At 43.2% G+C, this 24,645-nt stretch overlaps 1 protein-coding gene across 9 annotated transcripts in view; it reads left to right on the forward strand.

Annotated features, from left to right (window-relative positions):
- Positions 1 to 804: 804 nt before the first annotated feature.
- The window catches only part of PTPRM (protein tyrosine phosphatase receptor type M), a 780,862-nt gene continuing 757,021 nt past the window's right edge, over positions 805 to 24,645 (forward strand). For all 9 annotated transcript variants that reach the window (XM_044243376.1, XM_044243377.1, XM_044243378.1 and 6 more), the window contains exon 1: positions 805 to 1,444. In XM_044243376.1, coding sequence (XP_044099311.1) covers positions 1,372 to 1,444 — 73 coding nt within the window. In that variant the 5' untranslated portion in view covers positions 805 to 1,371. The remainder of the gene's footprint in view (positions 1,445 to 24,645) is intronic.

A 24,645-nucleotide genomic window follows, 5' to 3' on the forward strand; every position in this document is an offset into this window, starting at 1 on the left:
CCAAGCACAAAATGGTAAATTAAATATTTCAAGACGTGGTTTGATTCATTACCCACGCCTCCTCCGCCTCCTCCTCTCCGGTTCCCTAACACTTTGCACCTCGTACAAAAATCGCCGCTTAAGTCCAAAGCCTCGTTTCGGCGTGATCACCGCCTTCGGGGCATTGCCCGCGGCTCGCTCCGGCCCACGCGGGACAGCCTGGCGACTGCGGGGGCCCCCGGGGACGGGCGCGTCTGTCCCTAGGGGCCAGCCGGGCAGGCTAGCGCGCTGCAGGGTCGCGGCGCTCGCGGGCGCCCGCTCCGTCCCCGGCGCCTGCCAACTTCGCTGCGTCCGCGGCCCCTCGGAGCCTCCCCGATCTGCCCGCTCGCCTTCTCCGCGGCGGCCGGGAAGTGCTGGCCCTGCGACGCGGGGGCGCAACGGGCCCTGCTCGGCGATAGCGCGGTCCTGCGCCGGGGACCGAGCTGCTTGGCCGCGCCCGCGGGGCCCGCAGGCCGCGAGTCCCGCCAGCCGCTCGCACAAACTCCTAGCGGCTCGTGACCCGGGACAAACTTCTGGCTGAGGCGCAGCCCTCACACCCTCACCCTCCCGGAAGCCAGGCACGGAGCAGGAGACGCGGCTGGGAAAGGGAGGGAGGGAGAGAGAGGGTGGATACGGTGTCGCTGCTCCTCTCCGCGCGGGTGACGCCTTACGAGCGGCGGTGGTGGCGGCTGCCCCTAGTCGAGCTCCCTCCCCGAGGCGGCCGCGGCCACCGAACGCCGGGGCGCGGGCCGGCGGGGCTGGGCGCTCACGCCCTCTAGCGGGCCGCGGCGGCGCCGGGCGGCCGTGACGTGGGCGCTCCCTTCAGCCGGCCTGCGGGGCACCGCCAGTCAGTCGGGGAGCAAGAGCCCCGCGCAGAGCCGGCGCGGGCTCGGCCACCGGCGCACCGCCGCCCCCGGGGCTGGCTCGCGGCTGGCGGCGGAGAGGCTGCGGGCAGGACGCGCGCGCCCACCGCCACAGCCACGGCCACGGCCACGGCCACGGCCGGCGCCGGCGGCTCGGGTCCCGAGCAGGGAAAGGAGAGCGGCGGCGGGTGCAGGCGCCGGAACGGAGGGCGGATTTTGGCTCCGCGGGCGCGCCCTCCGCTCCCTCTCACAGCCGCGCCAGACGCCGAGTGGGGCAGGCGGCAGGGAAGGAGGACCCAGGACCCTCTCCCCGGGTCCCTGGAGCTGCCGGAGTTCGGACTTCTGCAACTGTTGGCACTTTGGGTCTCCGGTTCTGTTTTTGGCTGTTTACCTTTCTCTGGCTGCCTGGAAACCCAAGCTCCCGTCTGCCCTCCGCCCTCGCGCGCCCACCCAGCGCCGCCTGGGAGCGGCCCGGCGCGCACTCGGCACCATGAGGAGTCTTGGGACGTGCTTGGCGACTTTGGCCGGACTTTTGCTAACTGCGGCAGGGGAGACGTTTTCAGGTAGGTGGGACCATTTGTGCCGCCGCCGGGGACGCGAGAGCCGGAGCGAGGGCCCGGGACGCCGGCAGCTCCCGGGCCTGGAGAGCCCGAGGCGGGCAGCGGGTCCGGGGCGGGGGCGCGGCGGGCCCGGCGCAGCTGCTGTCCGTTAGCCGGCGCTGGGCAAGGGGCCGGCGGTGAGGACGGGCACAGGCGACCCGGGCGGCCTGAGCGGGCGAGCCGCGAGCACTAGCTCCGAAGCCGGGACCGTAGTCTCGCCCCCGCCCCTCCGCGGCCTGGGCTCGTGCTTGGGGAGGACCGCTGCCACTCCGAGTCCCCGGCCGGCTCCTAGAGGAACAGCAGAAAACTTTGCTTGAAGTTCGGCGCCGCAGCCCCGGGCCGCCGAGCGTGGGCGCTGCGCGATCTTTATGACCCGCAGCAGCCGCCAGGCCGGGTCGCGGGTGCCCGGGTGCGCCCGCGGCGATCGTCTAGACCCGGCAGCAGCTCCAGTGGTGGCGTTCTCCCGGCGCCCTGCCCTTCCTGCCGCCGCCCCCAGGCTCTCGGGGCCGGTGACCCCGGCTTTTTCAGATGGTCGCGCCACAGCTCGGAAGAGCCTAGGCGGGCGTTCCTCGTCGGTCCCAGCGGGAGGACCCGGCAGCCTCGGAGGGAGCGTCCAGGCTCCCAGGCCCCGGCCTTGCACTCTCCGGGCCCCACATACCCGCCCTCGGTCCCCCGCGGAGTGCAGCGGCCAGTGGCAACTTGTTAACCCAGCCTCGCCGTCCCGGGTCCCAGGTGGGAAGGAGAGGGACTGTGCGTGCAAGTGTGAGCGTGTGTATGTGTGTGGGTGCGCGCGCGTGTGTCTGCTAGCGGGCGCGGGGGCGTGCCGAGCCTGGAGGAGCCCCTCGCCGAGAGGACCTGTAAACCCCAGGGGTGGGGGTCCGGCGTGGGGCCCAGTGCCGCACCGTGTTACAGGGGTTACCTCTTGATTGTCAACGTGGATGCACGGCGGAGGCGTGCACATTTGTACAATTTCTCACATATATTAGTTTCATTAAGGTCCACGTATAACGATGGTCCTGGGCTTCTTGTTTTAATATGGAAAAGCCCACACTATTTGGCCATAAACTTGGGTTGCAAAATAGGTTTCTGTGCTTATTAGGAAGGATTGAGTAAGTTGGACCTTTTAAATATTTATTTATTTATTTAGATGAAGGGGCTTTTCATTGTCAAATGCATATTCGAAACATTGGAGACATTTGGCTGTCTGGTGTTTGGAAACATATTTTTACTTTCTTCGAGTCCTCTGTACACAGAGCCACAGATGCCTGTGTCCTGCGTGTTGCTGAGCTGCAGGACTCTTGACCACAGTTGGCCACAAAGATGAAAATGAGATTGGGGTTGGCAGTTTGCTCTGTACTGTGAAATGCAAACCGTCAACTTCAATAAAGAAGTACCTTTTCCCTAAGTTTAATATTTCCTTAACTGTCTGGTAATGGCATGTGCTCCAGAGGATTTAAAACAGGTACACTGCTGTCCGATATAAAATTGATGCAGATTTTGGCCTTCAGTCTTTCTTAGGAGCAGATTATGTAGTCAGCTCACCAGTTTTAGAGACTTGTAACTCATTAGTGTTCGAAGCCAAGTTCGGGCCTTGGTGATGGTTTTCTCTTTATTAAGATTCATAACCCCCTGCCTGGGATTTGTTTAAAGTTAAGCCTGTCAAGTAGTGTTTGGATGGATTTTTAAGTTGTGTGCAAGGGGATAGAAACAAATATTTATGTAGCTTATTTAAAGCATCATTCCTTTGTCATTAAAAAGGATTTCAGCATTAGGTAGTACTGACCTCTGTCCTTGGGAAGGCTGATGTAAACTGTCAAACCCAAAGAGACTTTTACTAAAATTTAGCCATATTATTTTCTTTTGGAGGAACTATATCATCCTATTTGTTTGTTATTATTCCATTAACTGGGGTGTGCTTTCCGAGTTATCCTTGTATGTTAGGGGGCAAAGGCGGAATGAAGCACGGTATCTGAGAGATTGTGTTGAAATGTTGAAATTGTAAATATTTGAAGTTGGCAAATTTTGTTTGTGCAACAGTCAGATATTTTGCTGGGCATTATGTTTTTTTCTCTCCACTTTACATTTTAGATTTATAGGTGTGGGGCTCCTACTGCTTTGGAAAAGTCAGTTTCTTTGTGTATGTTGGGAAAGTTTTGATTTCTTATTTCTTATAAGTTTGACACATTTCTTTTTAGGATTCTTCTGGAAATGGAAATAATTGGCTACTTTTCACTGACACACCTGATGTGATAATCAGTTTAGGGGTAGAGGAGATGGATTGTAAGCCCCTTGAAGGCAAAGTCAGTATTTTTTTTTTTTTTTTTCCTTCTTGGTTCCCCGCAGAACACTTAGCATGGAGTCTTAGATCTAATAGGCAAGCACAGTTGGTTGAATAAAATGCTGATGTGAATGCCGATTATTTGCCAACATTCACATTGTACCTGAATTAAACTGACACAGAAGGGAGGGGAGAGGGATGATTGTAGGAAGTTAGACTTGGCTGGCATTTACCTGACTTTGAAATGAACATTTTTCACAAGGGGTTCTCCGTAGGCCCCCAAAGGCCTAAATTATGAGATTTTATGTGATCGGTGCTTTTTTTTTTTGTGCGACTGTGATTTATATACACGGGACTTTCCTCTTCCCCTTATGCAGTGCTCTCAATCTCCTGTCCTCTTTGGGAAGGGCTTGGGATTTATATTGTTATTAATTAATCATTTCTGGAGATGGACTGTAGGGAGTTTGGATTTCAGAGATCAGAAATAGAGTGCTAAACTTACTGGAAGAAAGAAAGAATTCAGTTTGTGGTTTACTTGGACTTTATTTACTATAAACATTTCGTTTTAAAAACTGTTCTCTGTCTTTGCAATTTCTAATTTGTTAATATTCTGGGAATTTTTAATGCCAGTATTCTTATTGGAGGCTCACTTTCTGCCTTCTAGGCTTTTAATGGTCATTAAAATTAACTTTTGTTAAAAAGGAATCAAGGCGAACTCAAGGAAGTTAAATCATTTACTTTTGTTTGAATTTCTCTTGTTATGGTGAAAAGCCGAATAGCTGGCAAGTCATTCCTTTTTGACCCAATTTCTTAAAAGCCGAGTTGTAATATATATTATAGGACAAAGTGCTTAGTTTTACATTGTAATAGATCTGATGTGTTTTCTCTTAAGCAAACTTTGATTTGCAGAGATAGAAATACAAACAGGTTTGGCCCTTTGTTTCTTCCACAGTATTTGGAATAAATAAAATCTTAACATAACCTTGTGAATTTAGGACTCTTGTGGAAAAAATTTATTTAAAAAATACGTTAAAGATATTTGTGGAAAGCAGGCAATATTGGAATAAAGTTTATAGTTTAGCTAGCAGTACTGTACTAGTATTTAATTTCTAAATTTTGGAAATTCTATGAGGGTTATGTCATATGTAAATGTTAGGGGAAGGTGGGTAAAGCTTGAAATCTATATATTTTTTGCAACTTTTCTGTTAAGTCTAAGTTACTTAAAAACACAAAATATTAAAGTACCCTTTACAAAAATTGGGAATAGATTTATTTAGCAGTGCGATTTTTCTTTTCCAAGTAAGTATAGTCATGAAATTTTACATTTTTATGGTGCTTTAACTAGATTGATAATTCATATGATGAAAACACTTCAAATTTAAATCAGTGAGCATGAAAGAAATATGCCAAGAAATTACTATAACATTTTTAGTGTTATGTGTATGTAGGGAAGTTTTTATTGCTTGAGCATAAGAAATTGTTCTGATCTGGAAAATTACAGGTTTTAGTCTCTCATGTTTCCAAAGGGTTATTATGCAGCTTTTTGGAAGTGAAGTTACTTACATATCATGACATACGGGTAAGTGTGTATATAACTTGAGTAATTCTAAGAGAACTTTCCTTAATAACTAATCTGATCTCTGCCTTCAGATTAAATAAACCATGTATGAAAGAAGCATAGCCTTAAGTTTTGGACAAATTGGTTTTAGAATTTAAGTTTTCTGTGTCGATTATATAGAAGTTGATGGCTTTATTTGAATTTTTCCATGATAGTTCTGTAGCAACTATAGTACATTGTAGAAACTGACAAGCTTTATATGTCTCTTTGGTAGGGGGACTGTTTTGAATTCCTTTCAGTTTTTGTTTCAGGATTTATTAAGTTTTCTAGAATGAGCGTGTATCAATTAAATAGCGAAAGACACAGTTTTCAGCTAGGGGTCAGGCATGTTAATAAGTAGTTACGTATTTTTTTTTTTTTTTTTTGGCAGTATAACATTTTTCTTAAGGGTGGTGGCTACCACACAATGCTCTTCAGTTTCATTCTGAGATTCTTCTCTTCAAAAACCAACTTTCCCATAAACTTTCTTAAGTTTTATATCTGTTATTATCTTTATGACTATAACACATTAAAAAGTCTGTTTTGTAAGTGAGAAAAGGCTTAATGACTAATGTGTTTCAGACTCACTAGTGAAACACTTAAAAAGATGCAAAACCATATAAGCCTTCCATCCTAAGAGGATGCAGCTTCTCGGGTTCCTAAAATCCTGCTAAAATCCTGCTGTGGTTGCCAGTTTCGTCATCAGGAAGTCTGAGCTTACTCTGTAGCTCTGAAAAACTCAGCAGAGAAAAAGAAGGAGGGCTGGGGTTGAGTGGGAAGCAGGAAAGCTTTAGTCACCAACCTTGGGAATCTCTAGTACCTCCACCATGGTATGGAAGTGTGTGAGATGAATCAAAGAAAAAAGGCGTGAGAAGAAAAGGGTTTTATGCTCAGGCATTAGTGATGTGAGTTCGGAGATCCTAGCAGATGAGGGTCGCTGCACTTATACTCTCTTTGCTCTTAAGGATGGAACCTATGGAAGGGAAAGGGGAGATAACAAGAGACACATGTACACGTAGTTGGTGCTGACATCTTGCTCCTTAGTGGCTTTAGGTGGCTTTGGGGAGGGCCTGGGGGTATTGAGCCCCCGTTGATGGCAAGCTGTGTTCACACCTGTGCTTCTTAAAATTTAGCATGCCCAAGGATCCCCCGGAGTGGCCGTTCCTGGTGTTGATTTCTGGGGAGGAGCCCTGGTGATTCTGGAGTGGAAGGTTCAGGGAGGGTCTCACAGCATCCCCAGGGAACCTTGGTTTGTGGCCAGGTTTGAGAAATGTGGATCTAAAAAACCAGTTCTGAAAGTGTCTTTGGACCAGCGGCATGAGCATCACTTGCCCCTGCCTCCCACCTACTGAATCTCAAACTGCAGGAAGGGAGAGGGGGAACGGGCCGCTGTCTGTGGGCGCTGTCTGTCTCAAGGGCATTCTGATGCTCGCAGGAGCTATTTTTCCGAAAGAACTGGGATCTTCATCAGGCGTGATCAGCCTCCCTTAATAAGAGTTGAAAGAGAACCAGGGGTAAAAATAGACTTTACATTCGTGCACTTATTAGTCTCCTGATGAACACAGCCAAAATTATGAACAGGCTGTGTTACAGCTCTCAGCCTGTTGGGTGAAACCGCCCGTGTGACATTTCAAATAATAGTCTTATCTGGGGAAGATATTGGATCCAGCCAGTTGTAAAACTTAAATAGAAAAAGTTTCCTATAATTTTACTTACCACAACATAAAGTTTTAATTAAATTTTGCAGTAATGATTAGCATTTGGAAATCTCTCTGGGTGGATATTGTGTCTAGAAGATACTTGTTTTGTTGTAATAAGTGCATAGCCCAATGTGCCTACAAAATAGTGCCTTTAAGTAAACACTTATTGAATATTTACTGTTTGTAAAGCCCTTTTATAGGGGAGCATTGGGGTGGTAGTGGGCAAAGTTAAGAATGATACAGTTACAATGCTCTGTGTATTGATTAAAAGTTTCAAAATCCACTGCCATAGAAACAAAGACATTGTTAGGAGAGAAGTGGAAATTAATGTACAAGAAATTTGAAATTTTATTGTGGAAATGTGAAACTGTGCCTTTGGAAATGAACTCAACTTCCCGATGGAAAATAAAAGGTTTTCTTTATACCTCGCTTTGGCGTACTGCTGATGCATATCTTAAAATAGAGCCTTGTATTTCTGTTATTCACAAAAGACAGCCATTGCCATCTCTGTCATGTCACACCCCAGGTAAATAAAAGCAATCATGAGGTTATTGAACAGATTGATCTGGGAAACATTGTCATCAGACTTTCAGAGAATCAAGTCACAGAGTACTTCCCACAGAGGCAGCCTGGCCTGCCTCCTGCTGCCATCCGAAGCTGATCACTAGGGGTAGCTGCACCCTTAAACCCACCTGCCTAAGCCAGGAGAGGCACAGCCTTACCTGCCGAAGGCTTCCAGTGCTCATTTCCTTAGAGCAGAAGGAAGGCATACTGTTCAGTGCACCTTCAGTCACTTCCCCATGCCTCTGACTCTTCTCTGTAAAGTTAAACTCTTGAGTGGGAGTGGTAGTTCCCCTAGTCATCATTTTAGGTGGTTGTGGTTCAGCACTGACCCAAAAGCAACTTTAAATTTACCCGTGATAATCTTTCTCGTTTTCCTTCTTCTTTTTTGCTGTGTCTGTTCCTGCCGTTCTATATATAGCAGTGGAGCTAGAAGTAGTATATATCTGCCAAGTAAGTAAGAGTTCATGTTGACCTCTGGGCCCTTCCCGATCAGGCCTTTTGGCAAGAGGCCAGAGAAGGCAGTGGGATGAAGAGCCACAGGCAGGTGTGTGACATCGGTAGGAAGCGGCTGGTGTACTGTGCTTACATCTGCAAGAGATTCCTCTTGTGGCGTTGTCAGTTTCGGGATACTGTTCAGGAGGAAGTCATTACAATTAGCAGTGGAAATCTGATGCCGTTAATTTTCCTGCTTAAAACACAGAAGATGAACGTGTCATTAAAAACTTTGTATCTGAAACCCCGGTGCTGGAAGCAAGGGGAGGGAGGAAGACCTGATGGTAGGCCGTGTCACTCCGTTTATATCTGGGGTTGATGGGGAAGGCTGGGACCTGGAATGCCAGGAGAACAGTGACTGCAGCATGGGAGGGAGAAGATGGGTAAGAGCAGACTTGTCAGGCACTTGTCAAAACAGATGTGTTTTTGGAATCTTCCTTGGAGGAAAAGGCCACCGTTTAACAGATTGATTTATTTCAGAATACAACAGCCTAAGCAGAAGCGAAGCATTTACTTTTTATGGGCTGCAAAGCATAAAAGCTTATAGAGCACGGGTTTGTTTTCAGATGGGTGAATATTCATTTTGATCTTGTTCCTATTCAATATGCAGAAAGCAGATTTATTGCATACAAGGAGAAGAATGTGTTTTAGTTTGCATTACCCCGGAAGTCAGGAAGTCAGGGGCCCCACTGCCTCTCCCAGCTTCCTGCTGTGGAATCCAGGGCAGGTTCACAGGTAGACTTCTGGCAGCAGGAGGCAGGGAATTGGATCACACCCTGTTTGCAGTCTGTGTTTGATGGTTCTGTTTGATCTCTCTTCTCAGTTGCAGTATTTTGAGCAACTGTAAATCATATCCCAACCACATGCTTGAAATGACTCATTGTATACTCTCTAGATATAAAAGTATAAAGTGGCCTAAAACAGTCCATTTGCAATAAATACCTGATGGGGCATCTGGGTAGCTCAGTTGATTAAGCACCAAACACTTGATTTCGGCGCAGGTCATAATCTCAGGGTTGGGAGATCAAGCCCCACTTTGGGCTCTGTTCTGGGTGCAGAACCTGCTTAGTGCAGAGAAAGAGAAGCCCTCCTGCCTGTTGGTGGGAATGCCAGCTGGCGCAGCTACTCTGGAAAACAGTATAGAGGTTCCTCACAGTGTTAAAAATAGAGCCACAATGTTAAAAATAGAGCCAGATATGGCACTACTAGGCATTTATTCAAAGGAGACAAACATAGTGATTTGAAGGGTCACATGCACCCCAATGCTAAAGATGAGGTTATATATATATAATGGAATATTACTCAACCATCAAAAGAATGGAATCTCGCCATTCGTCATGATGTTGATGGGACTAGAGGGTATTATGCTATGTGAAATAAGTCAGAGAAAGACAAATACCACATGATCTTACTCATATTTGGAATTTAAGAAACAAAGCTGATGAACATAGAGGAAGGGAAAGAAAAAATAAGATAAAAACAGAGAAAGAGACAAACCATAAGAGACTCTTCATTATAAGGGATAAACAGGGTTGTGGGAGGGGAAGGAATTGGTGGGATGGATAGGGGTAACTGGGTGATGGGAAGTAAGGAGGGCTTGTGATGTGATGAGCACTGGGTGTTATATGCAACTGATGAAATTCTACCTCTGAAACTAATAACACACTGTATGTTAGCTAACTTGAATTTAAATAATACTAATAAAAAGAATTGAAACTGTTTTGACATTGAAATAAATGATTTCATAAAGGAGAGAGAGAAAAAAAGATTCTCTCCCTCTCTTCTTCCCTCACCCTCCTCCCTTTCTAAAAAAAGAAAATAAATAAATACTGATGATATATAAAATAAAAATCAAATTACTGAGCAATGTATAGTGTGTCTTAATTACTTAATAATATATTTGTTGAATGAATACAGAAGTCAAGTTCCCTTAGGGAGGAAAAATATCAAAGTACTTCTGCTTACTTCTTTTTTCTTTTTTTTCCTATCTATCAAGTTTGACTTCTTAAAGCATTTAGAATAATGTTAATAATAGGCCCAGGCTGTAGGTTTTGTGCTTGGTACCCTTTGCAATTTATAGGCATGTAGATATTCAGCTGCTAAATTTCAAGGAAAAGGCATTACTTTTTGTTACTTAAACATATAAAAGTAAGCCTGTGATTTTATCATGTGTAATAGAAACATACTAATCAGTTAACATTATAAAGCAAAATTTTGCTAAAAATGGAATTTATCATGTGGTAGGTTTATCATGACTCTAGGGGGATTCGCTTTTAGTCACTGGTAAAGTAAGAGAACTATGGCTTCACCAGTAAGAAGGTTCCATAACAGAGAGTAATATATATTATCCCTGCTGGGTTAATTTCTGATTCAGAACGAAATTAGCTATCCCTACACAGAGCTCATGCTCTCCCATGAACATCTGGCTCATCTTCAGTAGGGCCAGCACCCTCTAGTTTCTTTTTCATTCAGTGTGGTATATGGTCACGTGATGATTCTTCATGAGAAGAGGTCACTCTGACAACAGCCTCATAAACTGTGTTCTCTGCTTCTTTGACTCTCAAAATCTAGACTACTTAACAGGGTGTGGAACCTCCCCAGTTATCCATGGGCGTTATGTCCTGTGCATAAGTGATGGGGCTTCTTGTCTGATATCTTTTATCAGTTAACTGTTCATCCCATTGGCTTTTTAGGGAGCCCCTCCCTCTTCTTTCAGGGATGCTAGGTGGGCTGGGAGCCACTGTGCAGGCTTATCCAGAGTCCTGTGTTGCTGACCCTTGGAAGGTTTGGTGGCAGTGGATGTTGCCCAGTCACAGAGGGAATTGGACAGCTGGAGGATGTTAAGGCTCTGACGTCAACTCCAGGTTCCCTGGGGTTTGGAAAGAAGAGCAGAGGCCCCCCAGGGGGCAGATCAGGCGCTCCTGATTTTGCAACAAAGCTTCTGAATAGCCTCTTGGCCTTGGGTATGTTATTTACTTTTTCTGAGTTTTGTTTTCTAGAAAAGTACCTTGTAAGATTATTGTAAAGGCTAACCGATGCCCTGATGTTAGGAGATCTCTTGGGGTGACAGGGTTGTGTCTGTTCAGCATGAAGAAGAGAGGGGATTGGCCAGTCCTGCAGCCAGTGTGAACCCACTGTTGTTGTAAGTCAGAAAGAGTCGATATTGACAGTTTCATATGGTTCAAGCTAATAGACCCCCTTTCTGGGTCCAAGACATTGATACCTGTGGTGTCTGGAAGCTATAGGAGGGACATTTGTGCCGACGTGGTTGTACACATATATATGTTATAGATACATAGCCAATATTATGCTTTAAAAGAGAAAGAATAATTGAAAATCACAAAATGATCCCCTAAGAATTGATACCATGTAAAGCCTGCAGTAGTCAGTAGCATGGAAGGTGGTGTGTTCATACATGCCTTAAAGTCAGTCTTGTGAGCCTCCAGTCCTCACAGTCTTGGTCCCACAGATGTGCCAAGTCAGAATCTCTGGGATGGGCCACTGAAGCTGGTCAAGAAACATCCAGATAATCGTGATGTTTGTAAACTTTGAAAGACCATTCGTTAAAAAAAAGTCACCGTGGCTCTGAGACCATGCCCTTTGGAGAACTTACCACATCTTCTCTGATTAGTGTTAAGAAAGCATCCAAAGATCAGCATGTGGATTTTTAGACCAAATTATTAACTGACCAAAGAGTATTTCTTTAATGAAGCAGAGGCTTTCTGGTGTCAGAAGACAGTGAATTATGAAACAAGGCATTTTATTGCAACTTGGCTATTCTGTACCCATCTTTTAACTTGGTGACCTCTAGTAAATTTGCTATTTGTCTGGAATTTTTAGGATATAATAAAAGAATAAAAACATTTCAGGGTAATCAGAACACGATGACTTTAGATCTTCAAATTTGCAGCTCTGAGCTGCATTTTGGGATGACTCATTCGTAGAAGAGGATGAGACAAGATGGCATGGGGAGTGATATTTTCCAGTACTTATTCCTTTATCTCCTGTTCATTGAAACATTGACACTGTAGAATAATTGATCTTCGGGGCCCCATAAGGGGCCCAGAAGCTTGGCATTTTGATTGTAGTAGTTCCTAAAAGACTCACAAACCTCAAAATGGGCATATCAGTTTGTTAAGGCACTTGAAATTTCCACCAGCTCATCATTTTGACCAAGGAAGAAAGGTGCTTGTTGAAATGTCATGTCTGGGAGAGGTGGCTCATTAAGTCATCTTAATATGACATCCTCAACTAGCTGTCACCTTGATAAGTTGACATATCCTTAGATGTCAGATTTCTTACTCGTAAAAATGAAGACATTCGATTCAGGGATCTACAAGGTCTCTCCAATCGCTTGAAGAGTATGAGGCTTGTCATCTTAGTTCATATTAATTTGTGAGGTAGCGTGGTGTTGAGAGGGTGAGACCCGGATCAATGGGTTATTTTTTGATGGGTGAGGTTGGGAGAAATGTCTAGAACATTGGGTCCAATCCAAGAGAGTGCCTGACAGAGCATGAAGTTGCTTGTTAAAAGGAAGTTGAAGGGGGAGGACTGAGCGATTTTAAGATGCTTCCCACATTTGCCGTAGGCTGCCTCTGCGCAAACGAAGCCCTTTTCCTCCATACCTGAGAATGTATCTGCCATTCGCAGGGGCCGCCAACGGCTCTGTGGCAACTAGGTTGAAGACTGTGATTTTCTACCTCAATTGTGGCCACAGAGCTATGCCTTATTTCAGGGGATTAGAATCGATAGTTATAAGTGATAGCCATGCACTGAGCACTAATTATATGTGAGGTACCATGCAGAGAGGATATGATATTTTCAAACCCATGGCCGCACAGTAGCTGATAAAATCTGACCATGAAAATTGACGGAAGCTTTGGGAGGAGAATCTGTCTCCGTTTCTAACAAAGCCAGGTCATCTGAGCCAGGGAGATGGGCACCATGTGTCTTCCCTCCCCATACACACAGGTGCAGAGCTACTTTTTCCTGATTTATGCTTTGATTTGATGCCATCCGTCTCTATTGAGGTGTGCTCAATGCAGAAGCATTTCAGATGGAGTGCTGTGTCTGTTAGAAGGACGTTGAGTGGTGTTTCAGTACATGATCTAGAATCTTTATAATGGCCGCCTGGGGAGATTTCCTTCTGGATCTTAAGTTCCAGGAACTGTGGACTTAGTTTTTTCCGTTGGAAATAATGAATTGTATAACCCATCAAGTTTTCTTCTTCATGTTGGCTGTTAGAAAGCCAGATTCAAAAGCGTGTTCTGTCACAGTGAGAACTTTTTTGAAAGGAAAACCTCAGTCAAGGCTGGCCTTCATCAAACAGTCTTTGTTGGCTCTGGGAACAGAGAAGGTGGTGGGAGGCACAGCTGGTCCCAGTGGCTCAACATGGCCATTGGGATTTGGAATCTTCTTCTCTAAACATCTTTCCTCTTTATGTGGTATCTTTAAGGGGTCATAGGCTGAAGCCTCCAGCTCCAAGCCCAGTGGGAAGAGAGATCCTGTGCCCCAAAGGGACACACCCCTTCTGCTAGTGAGCTCGCTTGGACAGGTCATATCACCTGCTTCCCCTTCAACCTTCTGCTCTGTGTGACCCGCCCACTAGACCAGGCATGTGGCCTGCCTATATGGACCATATGGAACAAGAGTGAGGAAATGGAGCTTTCACCATGAAAGAAACAGGTTCTGTGACCAGTTGAAGAGAGTGGTGCGACAGAAAAGAAATGAGTTCTGATCTTAACATCTGAGTCAGTGTTCCAAGTGCAACTTGTGTGTGTGTGCTTTTCTTTTACTTCCTCATGACACCACAGAACACAAAGGTCACTAAAAGTGAAGAACACAGGAGTGGGAAGATGGTATGGAGGTTATGATAGGCTACTATAATACTTCTCCAGCTTGTTTTTTTTTTTTAAACATCGGGATATTATCATTAAGTAAAATTTTACGTAGGTGAAAAAGCATAAAAAAAATCTTTGGATTAAACAAGATTTTATGTGGGAAGATTAAATCTCCAAGTTTGAAAACAAGGGGTGATGGTTAGCTTTTGCTGTATAACAAAGCTCCCCAAAACTTGGTGGCTTAAAACTGTTTTCCATTTTTCTGTTTTATGAAGGGGGGGATGTGTCTGCTGATCTAAACTGGGATTGGCGTACTTTATGTGTATGTTTTTACTTAGCTGATCTTGGATGGGCTCTTGATATTTTGGGGTTGGTTGGCTCTAGGCTACTATGGAGAGCCTTGGCTCGGACAGCTGCTCTCTCCTCCGTGTACTCATTTCTTCTCCAGCAGGCAGAGTTTCCAAAGACTGCAGAGGGTGCTAAGGGAAGGGATATGCTTGGGAAGGGAACGTCGTCACTTTCACCTTGTTCTTTTGGTCAAAGCCAGTCCACAGAGCCACCCTAGAACAAGGGTAGGGAAATAGATCTCACCCCTTGGTGGGGTTAAGACCACAGTATAAATAGTATGGATACAAAGACAGATGGAGAATTAGACCTGACGTAGGGTCTGCCAGGCCCCAGTGCCTGTGTTTTGAGATGCCTCTGCTTTGGAGAACATAGTTGGGAAATCATTGGCACCATGAGAAAAGGAAATTTAAGACCGAAAGCCCTGTATTCAAGGGTCCACCCTGATACTGTCATCTGAAAGGGAAGCTGTTTAACCTCAGTGAGCTCAGTTCCTGATCTGTAATTAGGGTTATTCAGTGGCACTCTGATTCATAAGGTTTACCTCCATATGTGAAGGATATCATATCAAATATGATAGTGGGCTGTATTAAAAGAAACTTTTACACAATGTTGTACCTCTGGGTGTATTCTGAAGGTGATTATAACCCGATTAAGCCTGGGCTCTCATCCTGGCTGTGTCATTATCAGTCGTGAAAGTCACATTCCACAGGGAGCCAGTTTCCTGATCTGTGAAGAGGGGATGATGTCTGCCTCCTTGGTCATCCTACGGAGAACATAGTGCCTGGGCTGTAGGAGCTGCTGTCATTGTTCTTAGAGCCCCATGACGGCAGAATAACCTTGAGTCATTGGCTTGTGTGTTTCCTTTCTGTCTGGACATCCCAGAAGGTGTGGTTTTCCCAGCCCCGGGTTTTCTTCCATTTGTAATCTAGCTCGTAAACTTGCTGCTATTTCCTCTGGCTTCCCAAAGGCAGGGGCAAAGGAAATATAAACAACACATGCTACCTACCTATGGGTCCTTTATGTGGTATTTACTACCAAAGCAATCCTCTAAGGTAAAAAATGGTAGCACTGTCAATTTATGGTTTATGGGACTGAGGCCCCAAGACATTTTTTTTTTTGAAGATTTTATTTACTTATTTGAGAGAGAGCATGAGAGGGGAGAAGGTCAGAGGGAGAAGCAGACTTCCCGTGAAGCTGGGAGCCACATGTGGCTCTCGATCCCAGGACTGCGAAATCATGACCTGAACTGAAGGCAGTTGCTTAACCAACTGCGCTACCCAGCTGCTCCTTCCTGCCACAAGACATTTTTAAATGTTGTACAAAGAGTAGGTAGAGCACTTGGTGGACCCCGAAGTGCTCCGTTCCTCCAGTGCCTCTTAAGCCCGAAGCCTGGGCTCTTCTTCCCACCTTTTGGGCCCAAAGTACATGCCATTGTTTCCAAGTGTGCTTAATTGATTTGGTACAATTTCTCATTTTGAAGGTAAGAACAATAGTAAAGATGGTTTAGCCCGCAGTGCTATTTAGCTATTGCCGTTTTACAGCTTTCTGAAATAGTAAATTAGAAAGAAAAGTACTTAGTTTCTAAGGAACTTGAATGAAATTAATTGATTAGAGACATGATCCATATCTTTTCACCAGCAGAGGATGGCAGAATGTTATCTTCTCTGGGGTTTCAGATCCTCTGAATTACGTTTTTATAATTTCTTGAGTTTAAAATCTGGTATTTGGTTGTGGGGAGAAGTGTAAAATTCTTTGTAAATCTCTTACCCGTATGTGTTGGTGGTCTCTGGGGCAAAGTGCCACTAAGGTCAGCAACACTTTATTTTTAGAACTTTCTGTTCAGGTGGAGGTGGGCTGGCCTTTGGAGATGATGTTAACTACCTTCTGTAGAACAAATTGCGTTTTCTTTAGGGGTTGGACAAAGACAAAGGAAGCAAGTAAATCCATATCTGAAGGATAGAAAGCAGTCTAGTGAGTTGAGTCTTATCTTATTTCACCATGGGAAAGAACTGTTTGGTTTATAATAGTTTACAATAATGATGTGCTTTGCTTTAATCAGGTTTTTTTTTTTTTTTAACAACATCGTTAGGGACAATTATACCAAAATAAAGTAGAATAAGTAAATATTAACAGAATATTAGCATCTTTCACAGTGTTTTAAAAAAAATATGGAATTAGGTTTTTTTTTTTGCGCCAGTATCATTTAAGAAATGATGATCATTGTCAACAGACGCATATTTATTTTATTTTACTCTTCGTTTGGGAAGATCTCTGAGCAGCTGGAGATAAAATGAGGTGATTCGGGGTGCCTGGGTGGCTCAGTGGGTTAAGCCGCTGCCTTCGGCTCAGGTCATGATCTCAGAGTCCTGGGATCGAGTCCCGCATCGGGCTCTCTGCTCAGCAGGGAGCCTGCTTCCCTCTCTCTCTCTCTGCCTGCCTCTCTGCCTACTTGTGATTTCTCTCTGTCAAATAAATAAATAAAATCTTTAAAAAAAAAAAAATGAGGTGATTCGTTCATTGTTAAGGATGAGAGAGAGCCCTGGAATGGACTTTGGGGCTCTAATGTTTGCTTCTGCTCTCCTGTGGCCTGTGATTTGGGCCGGGTCTCTTCATTGTGACTCAAGTGGCAGAAGAATACAGTGGATATTAAAATAACTACTTAAAGGGCCTAAAAAGATTGCAAGGACCAGATGAAAGAATTAAAAGAAAAAAAAACCTGCTTTCTCTTCCATGAAGTCCCGGCCAGAGGGAGCTGCCTTTTCCAAGGCACACCCTCCACTGGCTTGGCTTCTCAGAGCTCCAGCTGGAGTTGGGAAGTTCTGCAGAACGGACCTGTATTCTCCCTCCTGCAGGGCCTGCTTTTAGTGAAAATGAAAATGCTACCCGCACCAGGTGAATTCTTCTCTGTCTCTTTATACACAGGAAATTGCTATCAAGTTGGCATTTTTCCCCCCACTCTTGGGATGCTTTCTGATATGCATAGTGTTTCTTCCGTGCTGGACCCAAGGTTATTCTTTCATGCTTCAGTTCTAGAGATTAAAATCGTGCACAGAGGTGAGACATCCTCAATAATTGGAGGAATAGTCAAGAGGTGTTTGCAGGGCATATTGTTTCCAAAGCATAAATAATATATAAATCATTGCCGAGGTCTGAGGGTGAAATGAGGAGTCCCCCTGCTGAGGCGAAGGGCTGCAGCTTCTGTCGCAGAGGACTCGCAGGCGAACTCTGTGGTGAGGCCCTGGGGGGCAGGGTGTGCTGGGTACTGAGGAGATGAGGGTTGGCTCACAGGGAGCACACACAGATAAGCGGATGGTGGGTCTGGCAAGGGAGCTTGCTGCTGAGTTTGTAGGAAGGCAGATCCTCCAGGGAGGGCGCTCCACTTGTTGGCTCACAGGATGTGGGGTTGCAGCTTGCCAGTGGAAAGGAGGCACTGATGAGGTCTGCAGGCACTCGTCAGGTTACTGCTCAAAGGGAAGGGAGAGGAGAGACCTTACAAAGGATTTTGAGGTTTTTTTTTTTCCTCTTGAAATGGGATAATGCCTAACCAAGGGAGATTAAAATATTTCATTAGTTTCAGGTGTATAGTGTGTAGTGATTCAACATTTATATACATCATGAAATGGTCATAAGAAGTCTAGTTATCATCTGAAAATGGGTTTTTGAGGTAGTGGTCATCTACTTAGAGCAGATGCAGAAGGGAGGAGGCCTGGGAGATTGGAAAGAGGAACAGACTTTTCATGTTTTGTTTTGTTTCTTTCTTTCTTTCTTTTAATTAGGAGGTCATGTTGTTGGTGACTTGGCATTTCCCCCTTCTGTCTCCATGCAGTAGATCTTAACTGCTACTGTATTCAAGGATAAGTTTGTATAGGATGGGAATTTGGCAGAAGTTGGAAAAGTTTGGGGTGTTAGGGAAGGTTCAGGAATCAAAAATGTGGCTTCTCTTTTGTCCCCATCCCTGATATCATGGTCCTAGGCTTTCTCTTCTTCTTCTTTGTTCCCATACTCCATCTTCATCTCCTATAGTAGCTGGGTTTTAAAAGACAGTGGTGAATTAAATAGGTGTCCCTATCCCAGTGGACTGTCAACATTCTTACTGTATTGGAACTATCAGAGACAGACAGGTCCTTGGCATCCCGTTTCTCCTCTGAAGGGTAGGAGATCAGTAGATAGAACAGCCACTATTGATAGAAATAGAAATGGTAAGTGAAAGTGTAACCACTACCATGTCTGTGTCAGGCACTGGTTGGTGCTATATCTACTTTGTTGCTAATCAGCACAGAAGTCCTTAGGAGTAGAAGTATTATAATAGAACAAAGGGACAAGTAAAGCTTATTGAATATTTAAAATCTATGTAATTTTTAAATATGTATTACCTGATTTAATATCAATAACCACCCAAGCTACCCTAACCACTCTACAAGCCAGGAAATAAGCTCAGACAAGCTGTATGGCTAAAGCTAAGGTTTTAATGTGACCAGCCTGAACCTGAAGCCACTAAGCCACTCCACCTGCCAGTTCTTTGTATCAGACACAGATGCACTCTACACACACCATGAGCTTGACATGCTTTTGTTTCAAGACCCAGGATAGGTGCCTGGATACCCCACCTGTAAAGGGCATTGGGCCCCTGAATAACACGATGAATGAACAGAGGAGGATGCCAGCTTTTGGGACACTTAGGCTGGGCTTTTTATTTTGTAGGATGTCTCAAATCAGAGTCAACAGATGGGTTTACTCATTCTGGAGACTATGTTTTAACATAACCAACAAAATTGTGAGAGTCAGGAACAAAATAAGGGATAGATACTACTTTATGCGATCTTGCTCTAGAGAAATGGTTTTCCTGAGCGAGCGGCCAGTGCTAGTACGTTCTAAGATCTTTCGGCCATGGACAGATAGTCTTCTAATCTTCTGACTTAGCTTGTGTATCCAGTCAAAGAATTTTTAAAAATTGGACACTTCCTTGAGCATTGATAAGTTCACATCTGAAATGTTGTATCGTAAATGTATACAATTCGGAAGGAGGGACTTTATGCTCTACAGTAAATATTGACATTTTAGGATAAAACTTGCAAGAATCTCTTAAAGGCATTCTTCAGAAACAACATCCAATACCAAAGCGATTTGCTTCTCTCCATTGTCCATTTTAAAATACATGAACAAGCTTATATTTAATTGAGAGAAATTTTACATGCTTAATTTTTCTTCTTGAACTGCTGTTTACATTTTATTTCCCCACAGAATCTTATCCTATTACAACATGTTTAAGCTTGAGAGTCTTTCAGTGATTACTTACCAAACTTCTCTACAACAAAATTGTATATAAATTGAGATTTTAATTCTATCTTTAACTTTATGGGACTGTAAAGCAGTAAGTGCTAAATTTTATCTAGTTGAATTATCACTCAAATTATTTGTATACAATAGAATCATGATTAAAATTTATGGGACTAGTATTTCAGATATCAGATGGGCTTTAAAAAAATTAGTTCATGTATCTGCCAATAGACTTTAGGATGTTACTTTTTTCATTTTTACAAATCTGTGTTGAGAAATTTGTTCATATAAAATAGGTAGACAGGACTAGAGAATTTTTGTCATACCAGTGCCACTTTGAATTCTTTTCAAGTTACATGCCAAGATTTATATTGAGTTTTAGCATTAGAAATTATTTGTAATGACCAGTCTGATAGTTTTATTCTTGGAAATGCTCAAAGCCCAAAATTGGAAACTGACTAGTCTTAGCCTTTGCTGTCCAGTCATGCACCTTCTCGATTGCTGGGAGGTAATCCAAGCAGATCACGTAAACCAAGATTCTTCAATGCCTGTTAAGTTTATTATACCTGTTACTTTTAACTTGAAGTCACCTTGTTTAACCCAGAAATACAGAAATATCCAGAAATTGTTGCGAAAACAAAAATATTGATTTTAATATACTTCAGCCAATGCATGTTTTAAATATATATCTACGTACATTTATATACCTTGCATACATCTATGTGTGTGTGTGTGTATAAATAGATAAATATACATCTATAAACATTTTTGTCAAACCTTAGAAATGAAGATTTAGGCTAATCACTGAATGAAAAAAATTATCGTATGATTTGCTTAGGATAGCAGTCTTCATCAAACCTGTCAGTCTCATCAGCTTTACTTTCTATGAGAAAAGGTTTAACTTAGTTTTTAATTTCAAATAAGTGTTAATTTGCATTTTGAGGAAATAATTTAAAAAATAGTGAAAAGAAATGATATACCAGATTATTAAAAGCTGGTTAGTCAAGTTAAAGATGATGCAGATGTAATAGAATTATTTATATTTTATATTAAGTATAAGTTTTATAAATCATGGAAAATTTATTCTGTTTCTCATTAATTTATAGGAATGTCATATAATGGGCACCTACAATTCTGAGGTACTAGAAACTGAGGGTTATAATGAAAAAGCAGCTGTTTCTCTGGTAAATATGTGAAAGTATATATTGAATTCTGGTGTTTGACTTCTGGGAATAGTTAAACGGGAATCATGGACATACTTTCAAAAATAATTAGATCAGTTTCTAAAGATAGTAGAATCCAACTTTTCCTGTGTCTGTAACAAAAGAGAAGCATATGCCACTCAGAAGAAACTGGCAGCAGCAGATTGATAGAGCACATTTTTATTAACACGAGGGAGAAAATATTAAATATTTTACAAGATGAGGGCTAACTTTCATTGGACAAATTACTTCATAAATGAATGATTGATAAAGTGGATTTTAATGCTATCACTGTAAAAGGCACACTGAATCTAAACTAAATCTCAAGTATTTTTATTTGTGAATTTTTCCTGTATAATTTGAAGGTTTTGGAAGGCACTGCAATTCTGTTCGAAAGAATCAATGTCAGGAACATACACACTTCCAACTGTTTGAAGGTTCTTTTATTCCCAGCTGATGTCATGTTGTTGAGTGTGAATCTATATGCTAAAAAAGAATTATTACATTTAGGTACGTTTAAAGGTAATGTTTTTGCATTTAATATTTACCGATGTCACCCTTTTGATAATTTCACTAATTCTTCAGCTGTGAAAGGAGTTCTTTACGGTCAAGGGAAGGAAGATGTGTGGTTGTTAACTCGTGTAATCTGATTTTATAACATTCCGCAAGGACTAAAAGATTCTATCTCTAGTACATTGTTTTACCCTTAAATGAAATACGGATATGACAGGGAAAGACATGAAACCCCACAGTAAGTGTCTGGTGTGTGATTAATCATTAAAGAATGCTTCCTTGAGAGCAATAGCTCACATTGTGTCTTTGATGCCATGGTCGTTTTTACACAAGAGAGGCGCACCATCCTTTTGTAGGGTGTGAGGTCTCTTGAGAAAGGGCAGACAGGAAAGGCAAAGCTATCCGAAGCTAGGATGGAACTCAGTGCCCTTTCCTCCGTAGGTGCTGTGCATCCCTTAATTTTCCTGTGGCTGCAGAGGTCTCCTACTTCGTGGCTCTGTTGGGACTTCTACACCAACCACGGAACTGATGGGGCAGGTCCCTATGGCTAGGGGTCTGTAGTATTTTTCTTTCCAGATAGAGACCTCATTAAAAAAAAAAAGTTAATTATTTTAGAGCAGTTTCAGGTTCCCAGCAAAATTATTAAGAGGAAGGTACCACAGATTTCCCGTGTGTCCCAGCCCCCACACAGGCATAGTCTCCCTCATTATCAATATCCCCCACCATTTGGAACACTTGTCACAATTGATGATCCTGTCCTGACACGTCGTTGTCCACTCAAAATCCAGAGTGTACATTAGAGTTCCCTCTTAGTGTTGTACATTCTGCGGGTTTGGACAAACGTACAGTGACATCTGTCCACCATTATAGTGTCATGTGGAGTGTTTTCATGGCCAGAAAAAAGTCCTCTCTGCTCGGCCTGTTTAAGCCTCCCTTCTCCCCCCAACACGAAAAGACAGAAACCAAGCCGGTGACCTCTGGTGTATAACTCAATTCTGGTCTTGGCTTTGTCTGTGACTTTGACAGATATTTTGTGCCTGTCTGCCTCAACTACCCCTTCTGAAGTCAAAAGAGATCATGATGACTGAAAAATAACTGAGATGTTAAGACTTCGGTTTTTGAGTCATTAATAATCATTTGGAAACCAAATAATGGAATATACCCATTTGACCTGAAAGAATCTTGCAAAAGAAAAAAAAAATCACTCCCCATTCTGTAACTAAATCTTCCAGAGAATTGGCCCTTTCCAGTGGAATACTCACCTTGTTTCCAGGAAGCGGACAACAAGAAGCACAGAGAACAGCAGAGATGTTTCAAAGGGTTGGTGTGTCTCTGAGGCACTTTATAATCTGAGGTTTCCCCGTCGGCTCAGTGTGGTCTTTCTCATGGTTCCTTAAAAGGGAAGAGGGTGGCAATGATCTTATTCCACGGATCTTGAAGCACAGGTTCAGTGACCGTTCAGGCCTCCGAGAGAGCCGGAGCTCAGGTTGCCCGTGAGTTCTAAAGCCAGGCAGCCAATATTTTTCAGTGCACTACTTAGGAAAATGATGAAGCAAGTTATCCCTTTATTAATATTCAGTCAAATTTCTCCTTTAAATTTCTTTCAGACCATACAATGCCAGCATCTTGTAAGCATTTTAGCAATTTTCATATATAAGGACATTTATAATGTGATTTGAGTGGGACTGTACAAGATGGTGAGATGGTAGGTTATCTGTGGTCGACCCATTGACCTGGGATGGTTTCCAGAGTGAGGGATCCTCTGACGTAGAGTGTGCACACCTAGAGTGTGGAAAGATGGTACATTGGGATGCAAAAAAGGATGGGGCTTGGGACACCTGGGTGGCTTAGTTGGTTAAGCATCTGCCTTCATCTTGGGTCATGATCCAAGGGTCCTGGGATTGAGCCCCGCATCAGGATCCCCACTCTGCAGAGAGCCTGTTTCACCCTCTCCCTCTGCCTGCTGCTCTGCCTATTTGTGCTCTTTTTCTCTCAAATAAATAAATAAATAAAAATCTTAAAAGGACGAGGCTTTATTAAAATATGATAAATCTATTCTAAGGGAAAAAAAGTGGACATGGACAGAAAATCCCCTGCGAGCATATTCACAAAGGCATTTTCTACAGTAGTGAAAAATGGGAAAAACCTGAATATCCAACGATAAGGAGTGGGTTAAGTCACAGTATTTTCAGGTAAATAGAATGCTATCCAGCCATGAAGAATCATAACAAAGAACATTTAAGGATGTCAGGTGATCACGATATTGTACTATGGTACCAAAACAGGTGATGATGAAATCATGTGTATAGGAGAATGGCATTTTTAGTTAATGATTTTAAAATTTTATTAAAAAACTCATGGAAATATATAAAATACAAGCCAAAATATTAATAGTAGTTATTTTTGAATAGTGGATTTATTGTTATTTTTGCTTTAGCTTTTCTGCATTTGCCAGATTTCCTTCTATGTGTTCACATATCCATCTTATGATGAAAGTGACATGAAATAGTTATTATGTAAGAGTTGAATCCATGTGTATTTAACTCAATAAAAAACTGTGACATTTTTGTGAGTATGAACTGACAGAGTGCTGATCACCCCCACTTCTAGAAACCAGACAGGAGAAGAGGCAAATTCTCAGATGGCACGATTTATGTCTATTTTTCTTGGCTCTGAAAGGTATGAAGCACAAAACATGGAAATGTAGATGTGAAAACACATGCACCACAGTGTGATTTTTTTTTAAAAAACAGATTGTACCCTTAGCCAATTGTCTTCTAATCCTCATTTGGCTGGCTTTTCCTCTGGAATTGTTTCTTTGCTAGAGTGTTAATGGATTGGTTAATTTGTGAGCAACACTCCTAATTGTATTAAATCTCTACAACCTTATTAAGCATTTGTGCAGAATTAGATCAGAGAGCTTAGGGAAGCAGCGTGCCAGTGGTCGGAGGGAGGGAGGGAGGGAGGGAGAGAGGGATGGCAGAAGGAGGCTAGCAAGTGTGTCTCTGCTCTAATTGAGCACCCCCCTAAAAAATAAGACAACAACACATATTGAAAAACCCACAGCTAAACGTTCAGAAGTATTCAAAAGCATGTAAAACAGCTTTCTGGCTCTATGTTTCAGCATCAATAATGACACACACACACAGAGAGACAGACAGACAGACACTGAGAGAAGAGCCAACTTGTTTTTATTTAGATCTGTTAGGATTTACTTCATTTGGAGGAAAAGAAATGAGCAGGAATTAACAAGGATCTCAGGTGAGCTAGATTTTAATTCTGGTGGCCTGTGTTTATATTTACACACCAAGCTACAGGTACTTGTGCTTAGGGAAACAATGTCAGAAAATATAA

Source organism: Neovison vison, chromosome 3 (assembly GCF_020171115.1).
Source record: "Neovison vison isolate M4711 chromosome 3, ASM_NN_V1, whole genome shotgun sequence".
NCBI lineage: Eukaryota > Metazoa > Chordata > Mammalia > Carnivora > Mustelidae > Neogale > Neogale vison.